This window comes from Schistocerca piceifrons, chromosome 2 (assembly GCF_021461385.2).
Source record: "Schistocerca piceifrons isolate TAMUIC-IGC-003096 chromosome 2, iqSchPice1.1, whole genome shotgun sequence".
NCBI lineage: Eukaryota > Metazoa > Arthropoda > Insecta > Orthoptera > Acrididae > Schistocerca > Schistocerca piceifrons.
The window spans coordinates 37,119,297-37,135,710 of NC_060139.1; the positions used below are offsets into that span (position 1 = coordinate 37,119,297).

The following is a 16,414-nucleotide window of genomic DNA, read 5'->3' on the forward strand; positions in this document are numbered from 1 at the left end:
TTCCCATGGTTTTGAATAAATCAGTACAGTGAGCTCTCTTGCTGCTTTTTGTTATTATTCGTACTGCCCTCTTTTGCAGCTTGAAAATTGCTTGTATGTTCTGCACATTTGTACCCCAGAAGGTTATGCCATAACTAATTATTGAATGCACATATGCAAAGTATGTCGTCTTAGCGCATGAACTATTACATACTGACATAATTATCCGGAGTGCATAGCAAGCAGTAGCAATTTTCTTTTCTAGTGCTGCAATATGGTCAGTCCAGTTAAGCTGTGAGTCAACATGCATACCTAGGAATTTTGTGTTTGTGACACAATCTATAAGTTCATCTTTAACTCTTAGGCCTATGCTATTATGTTTTTTATTTATGTGGAAATTAATACTGTTTGTTTTTTTAATATTGAGGGTTAATTTGTTGCTTACTACCCACTTGCATACATGATCGAGAGTTTCTTCAGCTTTGTCTCTCAATTTGTCTGGTGACTCGTCACTGATAAGGATGCTGCTATCATCTGCAAATAGTATTGCTTCCCCGTATTTCACACTCTGGGGAAAATCATTGATATATATTAGGAAGAGTATTGGCCCTAACACACTTCCCTGAGGGACTCCTATGTTAATATGTTCTGGTTTAGAAATGTGTTTTGTCAATCTGCTGAACTTCGTTTGTGAGATCTCTACACACTGTACCCTATTTTCCAAGTATGATTGAAACCAATTATTTACTGTTCCCCTTATTCCTAGTGCCTCCATTTTGTTTAGTAGTATTTTGTGGTCTACCGTGTCAAATGCTTTGCTAAGGTCAAGGAATATGCCTGTTACATGTTCACCTTCGTCAAGTGCTTGTAAGACAAAGTTTGTGAAGTGAGCTACTGCTGAACCTGTGCTTCTTCCTGGCCTGAAACCAAACTGTTCTTTACACAGTAGGTTGTACTTGTTTAGGAAATCCATTAGTCTCTTTTTCATTATATTTTCTATTACCTTGGAAAAGGATGAGAGTAATGAGATGGGCCTATAGTTTTCTATATTTTCTGGATCGCCTTTCTTAAATAGAGGCAGGACTTTTGCACATTTTAAGTATTCTGGGAAGCAGCCTGCAGTGAAAGATTCATTTATGATGTGTGCCAAAGGATGTTGTATGCTGTCAATGCAGTCCTTTAGTAAGCACACTGGCACTTCATCTAAACCTGCTGATGTTTTATTCTTTAGATTCTTCACAACCATCCTTACTTCTTCTGTAGAAGTCGGTAACAGTAACATTGAGTTATCCATATAGTTCAATTTTTGTTCAGGCTGTTTTTTGCCAAACTTTTGCTGTAGCTTGGTAGCAACACTGCTGAAGTACTCATTTACAGTATTTACTAGTGTATTTGGGTTATGTATAATAGCACCATTATGTTTAATTTGAATGTTTACTGTTTTTAATTTATTACTGTTTGTTTCCTGTTTGGTAACAGTCCAGGCTGCTTTAATTTTATTTTCTGCCTTTTCTATAATACTGTCATTGTGGGCTTTTTTTGCATCTCGTAACACTCTTCTGTATATTCTTTTGTATGTGTGGTAGTAGTTTAAGAAACCAGGATCACTATGGTAGTTTTTTAACCTGTTCAGTTGTTTGAGTGTTGCAGAGGATTTCCTTATTCCTTTGGTCACCCAGGTATTTCTTTTGTGTGAGTGTACTGCAGTTTGCACCTTTGGGAATGCTTCATCAAATCTGAGTTTAAATAGTGACATGAATTTAGAAAATTTCTTATTTACACTAGTTTCAGCATACACATCTTCCCAAGTTATACTGTTTATTTGCTTGGCAAATTCTGATCTGTTTGGTTTGGAGAAAACCCTTCTGTATGTGTATGTTTTAGTTGTATTGTCTATATTTATGTTTAATTTTAGGATTTGACAGGAGTGATCAGAAAGGCCAAGGTTATCTACAATAATTTCACAACTTTCTTTATCTATGTCTGTGATGATGTGATCAATTGTTGATGATGAGTTTTTGGCTATCCTCGTGGCTCTGTTAACTAATGGTGATAACTTATAACAGCGCAATATATTCAAGAATGAGTTACAGAATCTATCTGGGTTTTGTGTGTTTATATTTAAGTCTCCACAAATGAGAACCTTCCCTTTAGGATTTGAAGCCATGTCTAGAATCTGGATTAGTTTTGCAGTGAAAGTATCTATATCACCACTGGGTGAACGGTAAATACATATTATAGTTAACCTTTGTGCCTCATCTGTCTTGCTTATCTCTACGGCTGATATTTCTATATGTTTTTCCTCACTTACAGAATTAATAATGTATAGCAGTTCAACAGTTGTTTATTATTAATGCATTTTCTAAGAGCTGCTTCTCTTTGTTCATATGTACTTTGTGACTCACTTCACAGCCATGCAGGTTCTCCTTCATTTTTTATTTATCTATTTACGGTATTTATTTGCACTTCTAGTTCCACAGGAGCAAACTGAAAAGCCAATCTCCATGGTCATGAAATGAGCCAGTCATTACACAGGCAAAGTTAATAAAAAATTAAATAAAATTTACATGAATCCTATGCAGATGACAAGCTGCTGGGTGTGTATCAGAATAATTAATAACATAACACAGTTTGTTGCTTAAAACTTTTCCACAAATTCTTGAACAGAACAGAAGGAATGAACCATGAGGGAATTCTTCAACAGCTGCATGGGGTAGCCGCGCGGTCTGCAGTGCCTCACCATGGTTCGCATGGCTTCCCCCCCCCCCCCCCCCCCCCTCTCCTCTCCACCGAAAGTTCAAGTTCCCCCTCAGGCATGCGTGTGTGCATTGTCCTAAATGTAAGTTAAAGTTACATTAAGTAGTGTGTAAGCCTAGGGACTGATGACCTCAGCAGTTTGGTCCCATAGGAACTTACCACAAAAAATCTTAAATTTAGAGTTCAAAGCATGAGGACTGCTGCTATGATTTGTTAATTTTTGTGGTAGTTTACTGAAAATTGATGTAACAGGATACCATGTGCCTTTTGGTACAAAAGTCAAGGAGATACAATACAAATGCAGATTGCATTTATGGCTAATATTGTTAACAAAAAAAAAGTGTGTATTGGAAGGCTGATGTAAGAAGTCCCAGATTCCTGGACAGGGGTCAAGAAGAGGTTCATGAACTTACACTGTATATTACTCAAACTGCTTGTTTCTGAGACAAAAATACACGTTGTGCGCAGGAAATGTCACCCTTGAATATGAAGTAGTATGTTATAACCAAATGAAAATAAGCAAAGTAGACAAATATTAGTGTTAGACCAGCACTTATTGTGATATTGTTCTGATGGTAAATGTATCAGCACTTTGTATCTGAACAAGATCCTGAGTATGAGTTTCCCATGACAGCTTACCATCACTCTGAATACTCAGGAATTTGGAGTGTTAAGACTCACAAATCATATGCTCATTTGTGTAATCAAAATGCCTATTTTAGCTGAATTTTATGTCAGGAACTGTGAAAGCTGAGCCTTACTGTGATTTACATTAATAACGGCATCCATGAATGGGTGAATATTCAACTGTGAAACTCTCTCATCAAATTTGTCCATTTTCTCACAAAAATCAGTACCTAAATATTCAATGTGCTCTTTGTAGTATTTAGCTATCTTATTTTATTTCTTGATATTTCTTTCTGAGTAGTCCAAACCTGGAAACACAGCTTAGGACTAATTTAGACATGGAATTTTATGCAAGGCAATAGCCATCATGAGACTTAGATGATAAAAAGTTCCATGTGTTATGTATGCATTATTCAGTCTTTACTTTTGTTTATGATCTTTATATCTCTAGAGTCAGTTTCTTAACCTAATGGCAATAAAGGTTCATACCATTTCTAGGAGTTTTAAAGGCGCCAGTTTCTTCTACATTTATTCATTTGCAAGACAGTATGTTCTTTATTCTGTGGCTTATCAATGGTTGGAAGACTTTTTATTGACTCTATGACCCTTAAATTAGCAGTAAAAATACAAATAATTAGACCACAGTGACATCCTATGGGTTAAGAAGAATTAAAAGTGTTTATCTAGCTCAGCAGATATCTCAACAACTGATAGTGGGCTATAAATGAAGTAAAACAGAAAAAATACACAAAATGGCTCTATGAATAGATTAAATATTTTTAATTACAAGATTTGCGGACCACAAATATGTTAATGAATGAATGAATGAATGAACAATAATTTTTCTGAAATAAGTGCCCTTGTATTTCAATACTTTTAGAAATTGGTATAAATTTATGAAAATTTAGTGGTGTGCCTATTTGGAGAGCACAAGACAAGTGTAAATAAATTTCCGATACTTTGCTGCTCACTGTGTATATTTTTTTTAACTGTAATTGAATTTTAAGGCATTTGAGCTGTGCACAGAATCAGAGAATGTGTGAATACTGACTCCTCCAGTAATCTGTTATTAATATGCCTCTGCTGATGTAATCACAGGTCACTTAGATGAATCAATGCTTTCTCTCTGCTGTTATTCTGTAAGTCCATACACATTTTGTTTTACTTCAAATGCTCAGTATCTTATAGTGTTCAAGGACCACAAAAGAAGGTGTAATTTCAGTCTGACCTTTTGTAATTCATAATACAAAAATTGTTAGTAAATTGTTGAAACTGAATAAGGGACTCGAACACTTTCAGTAACATTAAACGTCATGTAGGTACTTGTCTTCTGGCTAGAAGATACTGTTTTAGGAGGGAAGCTATATATCTACAGTAAGATTACTTTACTAATGCACAAACAAGTTTTGCCTTTATTTTAGTTTCTGCTCCTCATTACTGGATTAATTTTTTGATAATAAAGCAAACTTTTATGTAACCCTCCACATTTTACCAAAGTCATGCAATGCAGCTATAGCAAATAAATATACAAGTGCCAGGAATTTTGTAACTAATCAACCATGACAATAACCACTATGGAAAATGAATACTACATTTTAAAGTCCCATCAATATTGACATCACTAGTGCTGGAACTTTGCTTATTTTTGACATGGTTAGTGAAAAGAATTGACCTGTCCTGGCCTTGTTGAAGGAAGCACTCCAGTTTTCACTTGAAGTGATTCATGAAAATCAGAGTAACTGCAGGAGAATTTGAATTCTGCTCTTCCCAAATGATAAAACTTTACACTACATCACTGCAAAACTTTCACTGCTGCATGCAAAAGCCTGTGGCAGACCAGAGGAATTCCTCTATTTGTGTCTGTCTCACAGATTAACCTAAAGTTTCTTCTTGTCACTCATTTCTACACACACTTTCCAAGCTCTCCACAGGTGCTTATGATACAATGCTGGCTAAGAACTTCTCAGAGAAAGGATACAACATGGAAGATTTTGATTTTAACTACAGCCTCAGTGACATTAGTCACATTAAATTTTTAGACACTTTAGCACTGTGACTGACACTTGTGACAAGTTAAAGCTGTATGTGAAACAGAAACTCATACATAGATCATTGCATTTTGTGAGCAGTGGGCTGATATTTACAATGTGGCACACAATTTCACAGAATACTCTCGTCTAAAGTACAGACACATGTTTTCTCATCAACTGAGTTTCTTATGGCAGCTTCTTCCCACAACTGATATTGTAAACTATCTCCAATTATTTTAATGTAATTCTCACTTATATTGCTTACACTGTACTAATCCTCTATCAGCAGGTTTTAATGTGATCATTTCGCCATCATATCCAGATGGAAGATTAGGTTTTAGGCGCATCCTCCAGCCCATTATATAAAATTCACATTATAATACAATTAGATTGCTCCTAACAAAAAAGTCATGTTTCTTGCACTTATCAATGCACTGGAAAAACAGCACATTAAAAAAATATGCATCTCTGGCACACAGTTCAGCTTTTCTCGCAACACATGTGCAACAACAATGAGTTATATTGAAAGTTGCATTTTGCAGACCATATACATAATTTGTACCATCATGAATGGTTCTGACAAACTTTTTTCCATCATGCTTGAATTACAAAATTAAATTCCATCCAAACAGTCTCTGGAAGGCCCAATGGCATCGACTGACCACTGAGTCATCTTGAGTTAATAGGTGTCACTGGATGTTAATATGAAGGGGCATGTCGTCAGCACACTGCTCTCCCAGCCATTGTCAGTTTTTGTGACCGGAGCTGCTACTTCTCAATCAAGCAGCTTTTCTATTGGCCTCACAAGGGTTGAGTGAACCTCACCAGCCAACAGCGCTTGGCAGACCTGAATGCCCATCCATCCAAGTGCTAGTCAAGCCGACAGCACTTAACTTATGTGGTCTGATGGGAACCAATGTTACCACTGCGGCATACTTGAGTTACAGTGAACCCTGAATTTCTGTGTCTCAGTGAATATTTGCCATGGTTACACACAACAGCATTAGGTGATTAGATTATAGTAAAGTAATATGTAGTCTCACTTGCACATTAAAATTCATTGGTGACTGGGACCTGATGTCAATGATACACAGTCATGTTCCCCTTTTGTAAGCATTCTGACAGTTTGATTATGTAAGTAGCTTTGCATTTGAACATTAATATCAGTAAACTTACATTTTGTTTTGTTGGAGGAAACTTGAAAATGTATTACTGACATCTAAAAGCAGCCCTTATTAATTTTTAATGTGCAAATGAGACTGTGTATTACATGCTAAATTTATAGTGGTAGTTTTATGAAGCAACCTGTACCGTAATGTTAACTATGCACAAAGAACTGAAGATGGTAGTACAGCACAAATAAAAATCACTGCTTTGGTTAACATGAGGTACTGAAATTGGTAGTAATGCAAAATTCAAAGTTATTGATTTAATTTTATAGAAATATGTTTGACTTTTAGTACCATTTCTTAGGGTGCTTTAGGATTTGTAATGAAATATCCATCTGCAGTTTTTAATCAAAATGACAACAAAAAGGAGATGGTTAACAAGAGCAGAGTACCATATTGTTCTTAACATCATTCTTCCTTATCATACAGTGAAAAATAATAAAAAGAAGAAGTCACTTACAATGCCAAGTAGCCCTGTGATGATGGTTCCCCACTTAAGGGAGCCACAAAAGCAGCATCTGTCTAGGATTGGCATGTTTCCTGTAGTATCTGGAACAAAATCAACACAAACAAATAATGTATGAGACTGAACAATTCAGATAAGGGCTGAAAATGAGAAACTTCTGTGCAAGGTACCCGACACATACTAAAATAATAACAATCACAAATTATAGTGATTAATGGATAGAATACAAATTACTCTGTTTCTATACCCACTGTCTAGTAAAAGAATGAAAGTTAATAAATTAAGTAAGTTTAACACACAAATGATAAGTTGTAACTTCCTGATGTGGTCTTACTACTTAAGTCTTATTTAATGAACAGAAATTACATAAGACCTCTCAGCACTGTAATAAACAATCTCGTCATAATTTGTGAAATGAATCTCAAGGGCAATGTTGGTAATACAGGGTGTGGCAGTATTCATAGCATAATTTGACTTGCGTAGTACAATGACATACTGCAGGAATGCATGCCAGCTCATGCCGCATTTGTGTACTAATGAGCTGCCATTTTGAGTGTGACATTGTTATGGAGTGGTGGAGTGCATAGCATTGTGCCTTTGCTGTTGAAAGTTATTTCAAGAATAACGATTCTGTTATTGCTACCCAGCATCTATTTTGGCAACATTTCAACTTGGGACATCATGGGAAAGTTCCAGATGGACGGACCATTGTGAGGTGGGTATGTGAATTTCAAACAACAGGTTCTGTTTGCAGTGGCAAACCAGGAAGAAATGAAAGAACTGTGCAGACACCAGAAGCCATAGAAAATGTTCATGTTGCACTATTGCGTAGCCCAAAAAGATCTGCAAATCGTCACACGCAAATTGTGCATATGTCCAATCGCTCATTCAGGAGGATATTGGACAAAGATCTCCCTTTTCACCCATATAAGCTGCAGATTGTTCAGAAAATTAGTCCTCGCGATTGGGTTTCACCCGAAACATTCTGCTTAGCCATGCGTGATCTCCTTCGCCAAAATCCACAAATTTTGCACACCATCCTGATGCCAGATGAAACTCATTTCGAGTTATATGGTTCAGTGAATCAACAGAACATGTGTTATTGAAGTGATGTAAACCCATAAGAACTGCACATCAAGCCCTTGCACAGTTCTCAAGTCACAGTGTGGTGTGGAGTTACTTCCTTTGGGATTATGGGCCCTTACTTCTTTGAGGATGACAGTTGTGTGGTTGTAACTGTTACCAGTGAATGCTACATAAAGATGCTGCAAGACTTCATTCTTCCCCAATTAGGTATGGTCGATGTGGATGTGAAACAATTATGGTTTCAACAAGATGGAGCGACCTCGTGTACAGTCAGAATTTGCATGGATTTCTTGCGTCATTTCCCAGTAGATTAATTTTCCATTTTGGTGACATTTCCTGGCTGCCTCGCTCACCTGACCTTTCGTATGCAGACTTTATCCTTTGGGGCTGCTGGAAGCAATAAGTGTTCCAAACACATAGTGCCACCTTTCCTGAGTTGATGGATCACATCAGAACTGCTGTCACCAGTGTCCCATGGAATACATTACTCTGAGTTATAGAAAGCTTCCACCGCTGCCTAGATGATTGTTGTGCAGAGGGGCATCATTTGACAGGAGTCATATGCAAAAAGTAATCCACGCAATGGAAAATGACTTACACATTAGTAAATGGCATACCTTTAACTATTAATTGACATATGAGGTAATAAATAAATTACAGTTTCTATCTGATGGCGTATTTTGAATATCCTATACCATGGTACATTTCCATGGTAAATTTCAGTTATATGTTGCATTGCTCTTCATGCCCTTTTTCTTTGCCACTTCCAAGGCAGGAATAAGAATTGTGAAGCTCCTGCACTGTGAGTGTTGTGAGGAGTATTGTAGAGTGAATGTGTTGGATTTCACTAATGAAGTGTAAGCGGACATAGGAAGTGGACAATATACATACCTGTGCTCACAAGGTTCAACAACAAAACTGTAGCTGTTATTGCAGCAAAAGCATATGGTTGCTGATAGAGATATAATTAAACTGTTTACCTGGGGTCTTGCAGATTATGCTGACTGACAAGTACAAAATGAAATTAATAGTAAAAAATACATGAAAAGTACTCCAATAATAAATGTACAAAATTTGGTGAATTTTTGCATCACTGATATCAGAGTGATCATCTTCAACAGGAAAATCACAGAAAAATGACAGCTAAACAGAGCACGGAGTTTTTCTCTTAGTGGATTCCATATGGCTTTAAAATCAACAATATTTTGGTGACAAGTTAATGGTACTTCTATACTTTGGCCTTATTGTTTGGGTGGTCCCTGAGAGTTCCATTAGCATCTTAACTCTACACATGAAAACATGAATTTTTTTCACAGAGACAGAGAAATCTTAGGGCAATGTGAGAGCAAGCACACTTGGACATTTTATATTTCAAAAGCTCACTCACACACACCTTTACATAGGAGCTACTAGGTGCCACCACCTGTCTCAAGCAGCAGGCACTCTGATGTCCTTGATTCACTAACCCGATATCACATCATAATTGGAACACCTTCAAACTATATTCCTGGAAATTTTTGTTTGTCTAAGTGGCCACAAACCAATAAAAACATATAAACAGCAGAACAAGGATGAGGCCTTCAAGATGATAGTTCACCTGCCATATATTGCAACTGTTTCTGTGGAAATACACAGTAAGGAAACCAAAGAATAAAGTGATTTTTCATGCTCAATCAAAAACCTTGGCATTTTCAGAACTGATTAAAGGTTCCTTGGAGCTTCATGAGGCAGTTGCTTACAGATTTCTGTGTTAGTGCAGTATATTCTATGTAGGGAAAATAATATGCACTGTTCATGGGTGCCTCATGGAATATCAGCAGCCTACTCATCTCCTAAAAGCTGGCAAATCCACCACTGTCGAACATTCTACTTCTAGTGACCATTCAAAGAAACACAATGAAACAAAAATTGTCCTCCTTACTTCAAAGTTATGGATCTACATTATCAAGGATTCAGTGGAAATGTGACTGTCTGTGGCCCTTATCAATTGGGATGGCAGTTTCCAGTTAGATACTGCATGTAATACTATCTTGGAAAAATAGGTAGTGTCATTCTGTGATTCTCTTATTTTATCACGTAAAGGCGATCGATCTGCTCACAATGGGGGGACCAGGGAGGGGGGTGGGGGCGCACATGAAGCAGAGCACAGACTTTTAGTAGAAAGGATGCATGTGCTGAAGCAATGCATGGGCTTTGAAAAATGGGTACATCATGCATGCAGTGGTGGGGTCTTTAGGAGAGCTCTGTACATTTTTGCCAGTAAGCACCTGAAAATGACCAGAATACTTAGGATCAGAATATTGTGGCAGCTAACTTTGCCCAAAAGTTTCAGGAACAATCAAAATGCTGTGAAAATTTTACACTTCACATATAATGCAGTTTGAGACATTCAAACTCTTCTAATTTGTGCATATGTTATTAGCATCTGGCAACAGTTTAGCATCTATAAAAATTAAAATTCTTTCTTTTTACCTTCAGTTGTACAGTAAGTAATTTTTTACATTCATGTTGCTTCCTGCACACTCTTAGTAAAGACTCCTGATGTGTGTGTGTGTGTGTGTGTGTGTGTGTGTGTGTGTGTATTGCCATGTGTCATCAGTTTACAAATGATTTGATGATAGCCCCATCTCTAACTCCCTTGTCTTATTCCTTTCACCTAAGCATACCTATTAGGCCTACATACAGCATCTTCAATATTATGTTTAAAATACAGGGTGTTTCAGGAAGAATGAATGATTTGAGAGCTCGATATTTATTGAGAAAATATATTACAAACATAGGATCAATTGCAAAATACTAACAAATTCTTAAAGTTTTAGCTATGCTATTACAAATGCTCTATGCATTTACCAGCAGTAGCATAAACAATGTCTAGATGATAGCTAAATTCGTAATAAATTTTACACAGTGTATCTGCTTTTACAGAAGTTATGGCGGCTGTTATTCTGTTCTTCACATCTTGCATGTCACAAGGTAAAGCAGAGATGAATACACTTTCCTTCACATATGCCAACAAGAAAAAATCATTTGGGGTTGTGGCTGGTGACCCTGGAGCCCAAGAATGCAGGGCACTGTCCCAGGGTCCCGTGCATACTATCCAGCATTGAAGTAGAGCGTCATTGAGAAACTGACGTATGTTGTGCTGGTGTGGTGGAGTTCCATCCTTCTGGAAAATAAAGTCATCAGAGTCGTCTTGAAGTTGTGGAAAAAAACAATACTGTAGCATGTGAAGATAGCTCATTCCAGTCACTGTTTTTTTCTCAAAAAAGTAGAGACCATACACTTTCTCACGAGACATGGCACAAAAATGTTCATTTTAGGTGATTCTCTTTCATGATCAATAATGTCATGATGATTCTGGAATCCCCATATGCACATGTTATGTTGTTTATCACTAACATGAAATGTTGCTTCATCACTGAAACTTAACCATGAACTGAAGTCAATCCATTTCATTTTTTCACCAACTCCAAGATCTTGCATTAATTGAAGTCTGCATGGCCATGAACTGAAGCCAATCCATTTCGTTTTTTCACCAACTCCAAGATCTTGCATTAATTGAAGTCCGCATGGCTTATACACACACGCTTAACACTTGCAGGCAGTCATATGAGGCACTGCCAGTTCTCTGGTTGTGCAGTAAGTAGACTTCCGTAGACTCTGCTCAAATGTTTGCTGAATTATTTCCATCACATCATCAGAAGTGCAACATTGAACAGAACTCTTACCTTTGCACAAGTGTCCTGTCTGTTCAAATTGGTGATACCAGTGACAAATGTTTTTGGGAGTAGGAAAATTTATGCCAAAATACCAACAAAAAGCATGCTGAACCGAAACGCTGACTCACTCTTTGCAAACTGCAGCATACAAGATGCCTTCTGTTGAGCAGATACCACCTTATTTTTGACTGAGTGCAAACTATGAAGATGCACTGACTGACATCTAACGGCAATTTTCTGAAACTATGCCATGCCCATTCAAACAACACACATTTACTTGTAGGCACGTCCCATATTTCATAATTATTATCGCCCAAATTCACGTCATTCTGTTTGAAACATCCTGTACAGTACTGTTTGCTTATATCTACAGTTTTTACTCTCTGCTGGATATTCCTGTGTCAAACTGTTTCTGAATGTTGTAGAATCTGCTGTACTTACATTTTCTATGCTCTGGTTCGTATTTCCCAAAGACTTTTCTGCTCAAGGATTCTGTTCGTACCTCTCCATTTCATACTCTCACAAGGGACTCAAATTTTTACATTACTCCTTTCAAATACTTTCAGTTTCTTTTCTGTTTTGCAAGGGCCATATTACTGTAATGCGATGCTCTAGATATCCTCTTTCAGAAATGTCTTCCTTAATTCCATGTTATAGTTTCCTAGCAGCAGAGTTATTGTTGCCATCTTTTTTGCCTGTGCCATTCTCATTGTGATGTGTCTTTTGCTTCGACCATTTTGTATAATCATGTCACTTAGTTATCAGAATTAGTTCAGAACAATAATGGTAATTCCTGGATGGAGCAATATGTAAAATAAGGGAAAGGCAACCACTCATCATAGTGGATCTATGCATAGATCACAGCAACATACAATAGAAAACAGCATTCACACTAACTTTTGAGCCCTAACTCTTTTTCTAGCAATAGTAAATATACACAATCTCCAGTAGTACACACACCTAACCACACAGACACCCAAAAGCTCACTCCCATTTCCACAGCAAACCTGTATTTACAGTTGCTGCAGGCTAAAGCTGAAGGAGTGTGTGTTTGGGTGTCTATGTGGTTGTGTGTGTGAATGTGTGTACTATTGCCAGAAAAAGAGCAAGTGCTTGTTATAGCTATTTCTATTATTTAATAATTTTTACACAATCTTATTGTTCTGCAGTTAGGTACTTCCTCTTCTATTACTTTTCATAGCTTTAATCTTTGTTCTGTGTATTATTAACCCATTTTCTTGGTGAAAAGGACATTCCATTGGATTTGACAGTTATTCTAAGTCTTCCTTACTGGTAGAGGAGAGAGAAAGCCTGACGATGCATATGGGAAAAGGAGTGCATTACAGTCAATGAAAATTTTTCAATGGCACTACTGCAGAATAGGTCAGACACTTACAGAGTATTCTTTCACAACAGTAGGGAAACTTCAAAACCAGAAGACATTTATTATCTCATTAGATATTTACTTTTGACAGTTTCCTTCCATGTTTAAAATGACAGCACTTGTTTATATCTTTGCCTAAATAATTAACAGTCAATTCGTCTCACATCCACACTATCAAAAGTGACTAAGTACTGTTCTGTCTGTGGATCATTTTTTTGGGGGGGAGGGGGGGGGGGGCAGCTACCCTCCTCCTCCTTCCTTCCTGGAGTACATCCTTGCTGTCAGTTACAGTGTGTTATCTAATAAGCTGGCTTATACTGGGGAGGGGGGGAGAAGGGTTGTTGGGATTGGAGGACGCAAGTCCAGCCCTCACTGGAGGTTGAGGGGGTGAGGAGCCGTGCAGGGGACATGGGGGTTCCCCCATGCCCCCTGCCAGCTTGACTTATGATACACGCTTCCCAAAAGCAGAAGTCATGTATGTAGATAAATTTTGTTTAACATTTTAAATATTCCATCCCATCTATTATGCACTTCTTCCTTGAATCGCCCCAATAATTTAATTTTTCAGCTACAATCTTTTTGACAATACAATATTCATCGAATATTTCCACACTATATATTTCGACACAGCTTACTATCTGAATCAGTGGTACAGTTAATTCTATATCACTCCATCGTACATCCATTTTCAAATTGGCTGAACAAAGTGAATTATAATCTGAAAATTTCTTCCCCACGAAACCAAATATTCACGTGCTACATTATAGACTGAATGGACACAGGAATAAAATGAAGTGCAAGCAGTTTAAGCAGCCATACAATTTCGACATATATTTGATCTTAAAACTCTTAAAATTATTTTGTACCCTGATTTTCTTCTTTGTTAAGAGTAGTTCATAACAAGATATTGTCTTTGCAAGGCAGGAATTCTGCTTTTCGATTTTTTGAAAGCTTGTTTCAAGAAGACTGATCTGGATATGAGTAAACCACAAATCCCAACCATAATTCAGAGTTCTCATTGTTGAAACCTGATTTCAAAATGGACAACTTGATTCAGAGAAGAAAACTTATGTTAGAGCAAGATTTAAATTCAAAATTCTTTCAAGAGCAGGAAGTAACATCAACCACTTCGTACTGCTGTATCCTAGTAACTGACGTTCACAAAATCACACGACTCTTTGCATCTTTTCACTTTACAGTATAAATACGAAAATACTTGTAATTTTAGAGATGATATTCTCTATATCAACTGGCAGCTCCCCAACGGCTGTTTCCACATTGTTGTGGACAATATTTGCCATGCAACTCACATCTGTACGACAATTCCTACCAAAGCTCTCCTGTAATTTTGCAGAAACATTTTCTCTGCCTCTTCTGTTTACTCCACAAAACGAAGTGTACATATTGTTAGCAAATAAAGACAAACTTTGATTCTAGGTATGAGTATGCAGAACTGACATCACATTTTTAGATGTTAAATTAGAACTTTCATTTTCAATAGAAATGATTTCCAATAATTATTTTTTGATGCACTCAGCTTTCTGAAATGAAATACTTTTTTAATAAAGGAAGAAACTTCGTTGTGTCTGCTGCGTGGTAACACATCATTCCATCAACACCACCTGATGATGGCGGAACGGTTATTCGCCAAAATATCGTGACCTTCACTGACTGGCTCCGTCAGTACACCCGAAAACTTTGGAACCAGCATATACGCCGGGAAAGACTCAGATCACATACTTCGTCCGCCTTCGTTGTTCACAGAACGCACTGAACAGTTCCAACAATAAGTGAGGTAAGAGCCTATCCAAGACTTGCCATAACTAGAAATGGCAAAAATACTTCCGTTTCTAATTTAGGATTACCGTGTCAAGAAGATTCGGGAATTACCTATTCACATCCCATTAAAACTTCTGGGAATGCGGCGCACACAAGCAAGAAATGGAGACTGTCCAGTTTTTTATGGGACGAGCGGCAGGTTCACCGATGTTACATTATGTAAATCTATACTTTGTGAAATGACACTATCAAGAGTTACAGCTGGCGGAGGCTCAAATACGCCGAAGTGGTTGAGTAATGAAAGCGTTTACTGGAAAACCTTAGACACATTCCTGCTGTCCTCAACGTATTCGACTGGTACACCACACAGTTATCCAGTTACGACTAATATAAAGGACTATGCCATTTACAGGAAAGTAATTAGGAGCAGTCCATGCAGCCACCTTGCAAAAATAGCAAACGGTTTGCATAACTAATTAGGATACCAAACATAGTCCAAAGAAACGTTGATGTTACCGCTTTCAAATTCGATGGTCTACAGGACCCAAAATATACAAGTTTGGACAGGATTACCTTCTTGGTATACAACCAGTTTGTCGTCGTGCGCATCATACTAAGCTTGTTGGTGTTTCTGTTACACACATTGTTAAGTGTAAGCATGAAGAAGACAACGAGAAAATAAAATTCGGACGCTCCATGCATTGCACAGTATAACATCAGGTCTAATTAATAAATCACTGACAACATTTCCATGAGAAATAACTGAATACATATTAATTGTTCTATAGTTATTACTGTTTCTTACATTCAATCAAATAAACGATAACATTTCATCGAAACTGCTTGCTATTCGAACTTAATGAGGGAAAATCACACTAACTATTTACGGTATACATAAAGCAAACAAGAGTCATCGATTTTCGAAATAAAGTTAGCTGTATAACTGACAAGCTATTGTTGAACTCCTGTTACGCCTTCTTTCGCAGCCACTGTATTCCGTTCTGTTACATTACAATTGTGATGGAGCGAAAGTAAGCTTTATTTCGACAAAAACGGCAGTCAGGTCTCCAGAGTAAGAAATAATGTATCTATATTGTAAAAAAAAATGAGTATTGTAGACAACATCTTAAAAAAAGACGTCATATTACTGACATTACTGGTTATATATAGTTGTCTGTTTTACACGAAAACGACTAACGGCACAATAAACTGGTCTTGACATGTTTCGTAATGTGTCAGTTGTATTGTACAATGTGCTTTCATATAATAATTTCGTCCGTTCTGTGACAGCCATTTGCATGTACTGTTGTATCCACTATAAGATCGATGTTGAAAGCCCACGACTGTAAAAAACAGAGGTTTCGTTTACAAGATAAATGTAGTGGCTACTGGCAGCCACGAATTTCATTCTATTAATC

The 16,414-nt window shown here is 37.2% G+C and overlaps 1 protein-coding gene across 1 annotated transcript in view; it reads right to left on the reverse strand.

Moving 5' to 3' along the window:
• The window catches only part of LOC124777273, a 208,420-nt gene that overhangs the window by 33,992 nt on the left and 158,014 nt on the right, over positions 1 to 16,414 (reverse strand). Inside the window, exon 3 of the mRNA XM_047252607.1 lies at positions 7,023 to 7,111. Within this exon, the coding sequence (XP_047108563.1) occupies positions 7,023 to 7,097 (75 nt within the window). The 5' untranslated portion in view covers positions 7,098 to 7,111. The remainder of the gene's footprint in view (positions 1 to 7,022; positions 7,112 to 16,414) is intronic.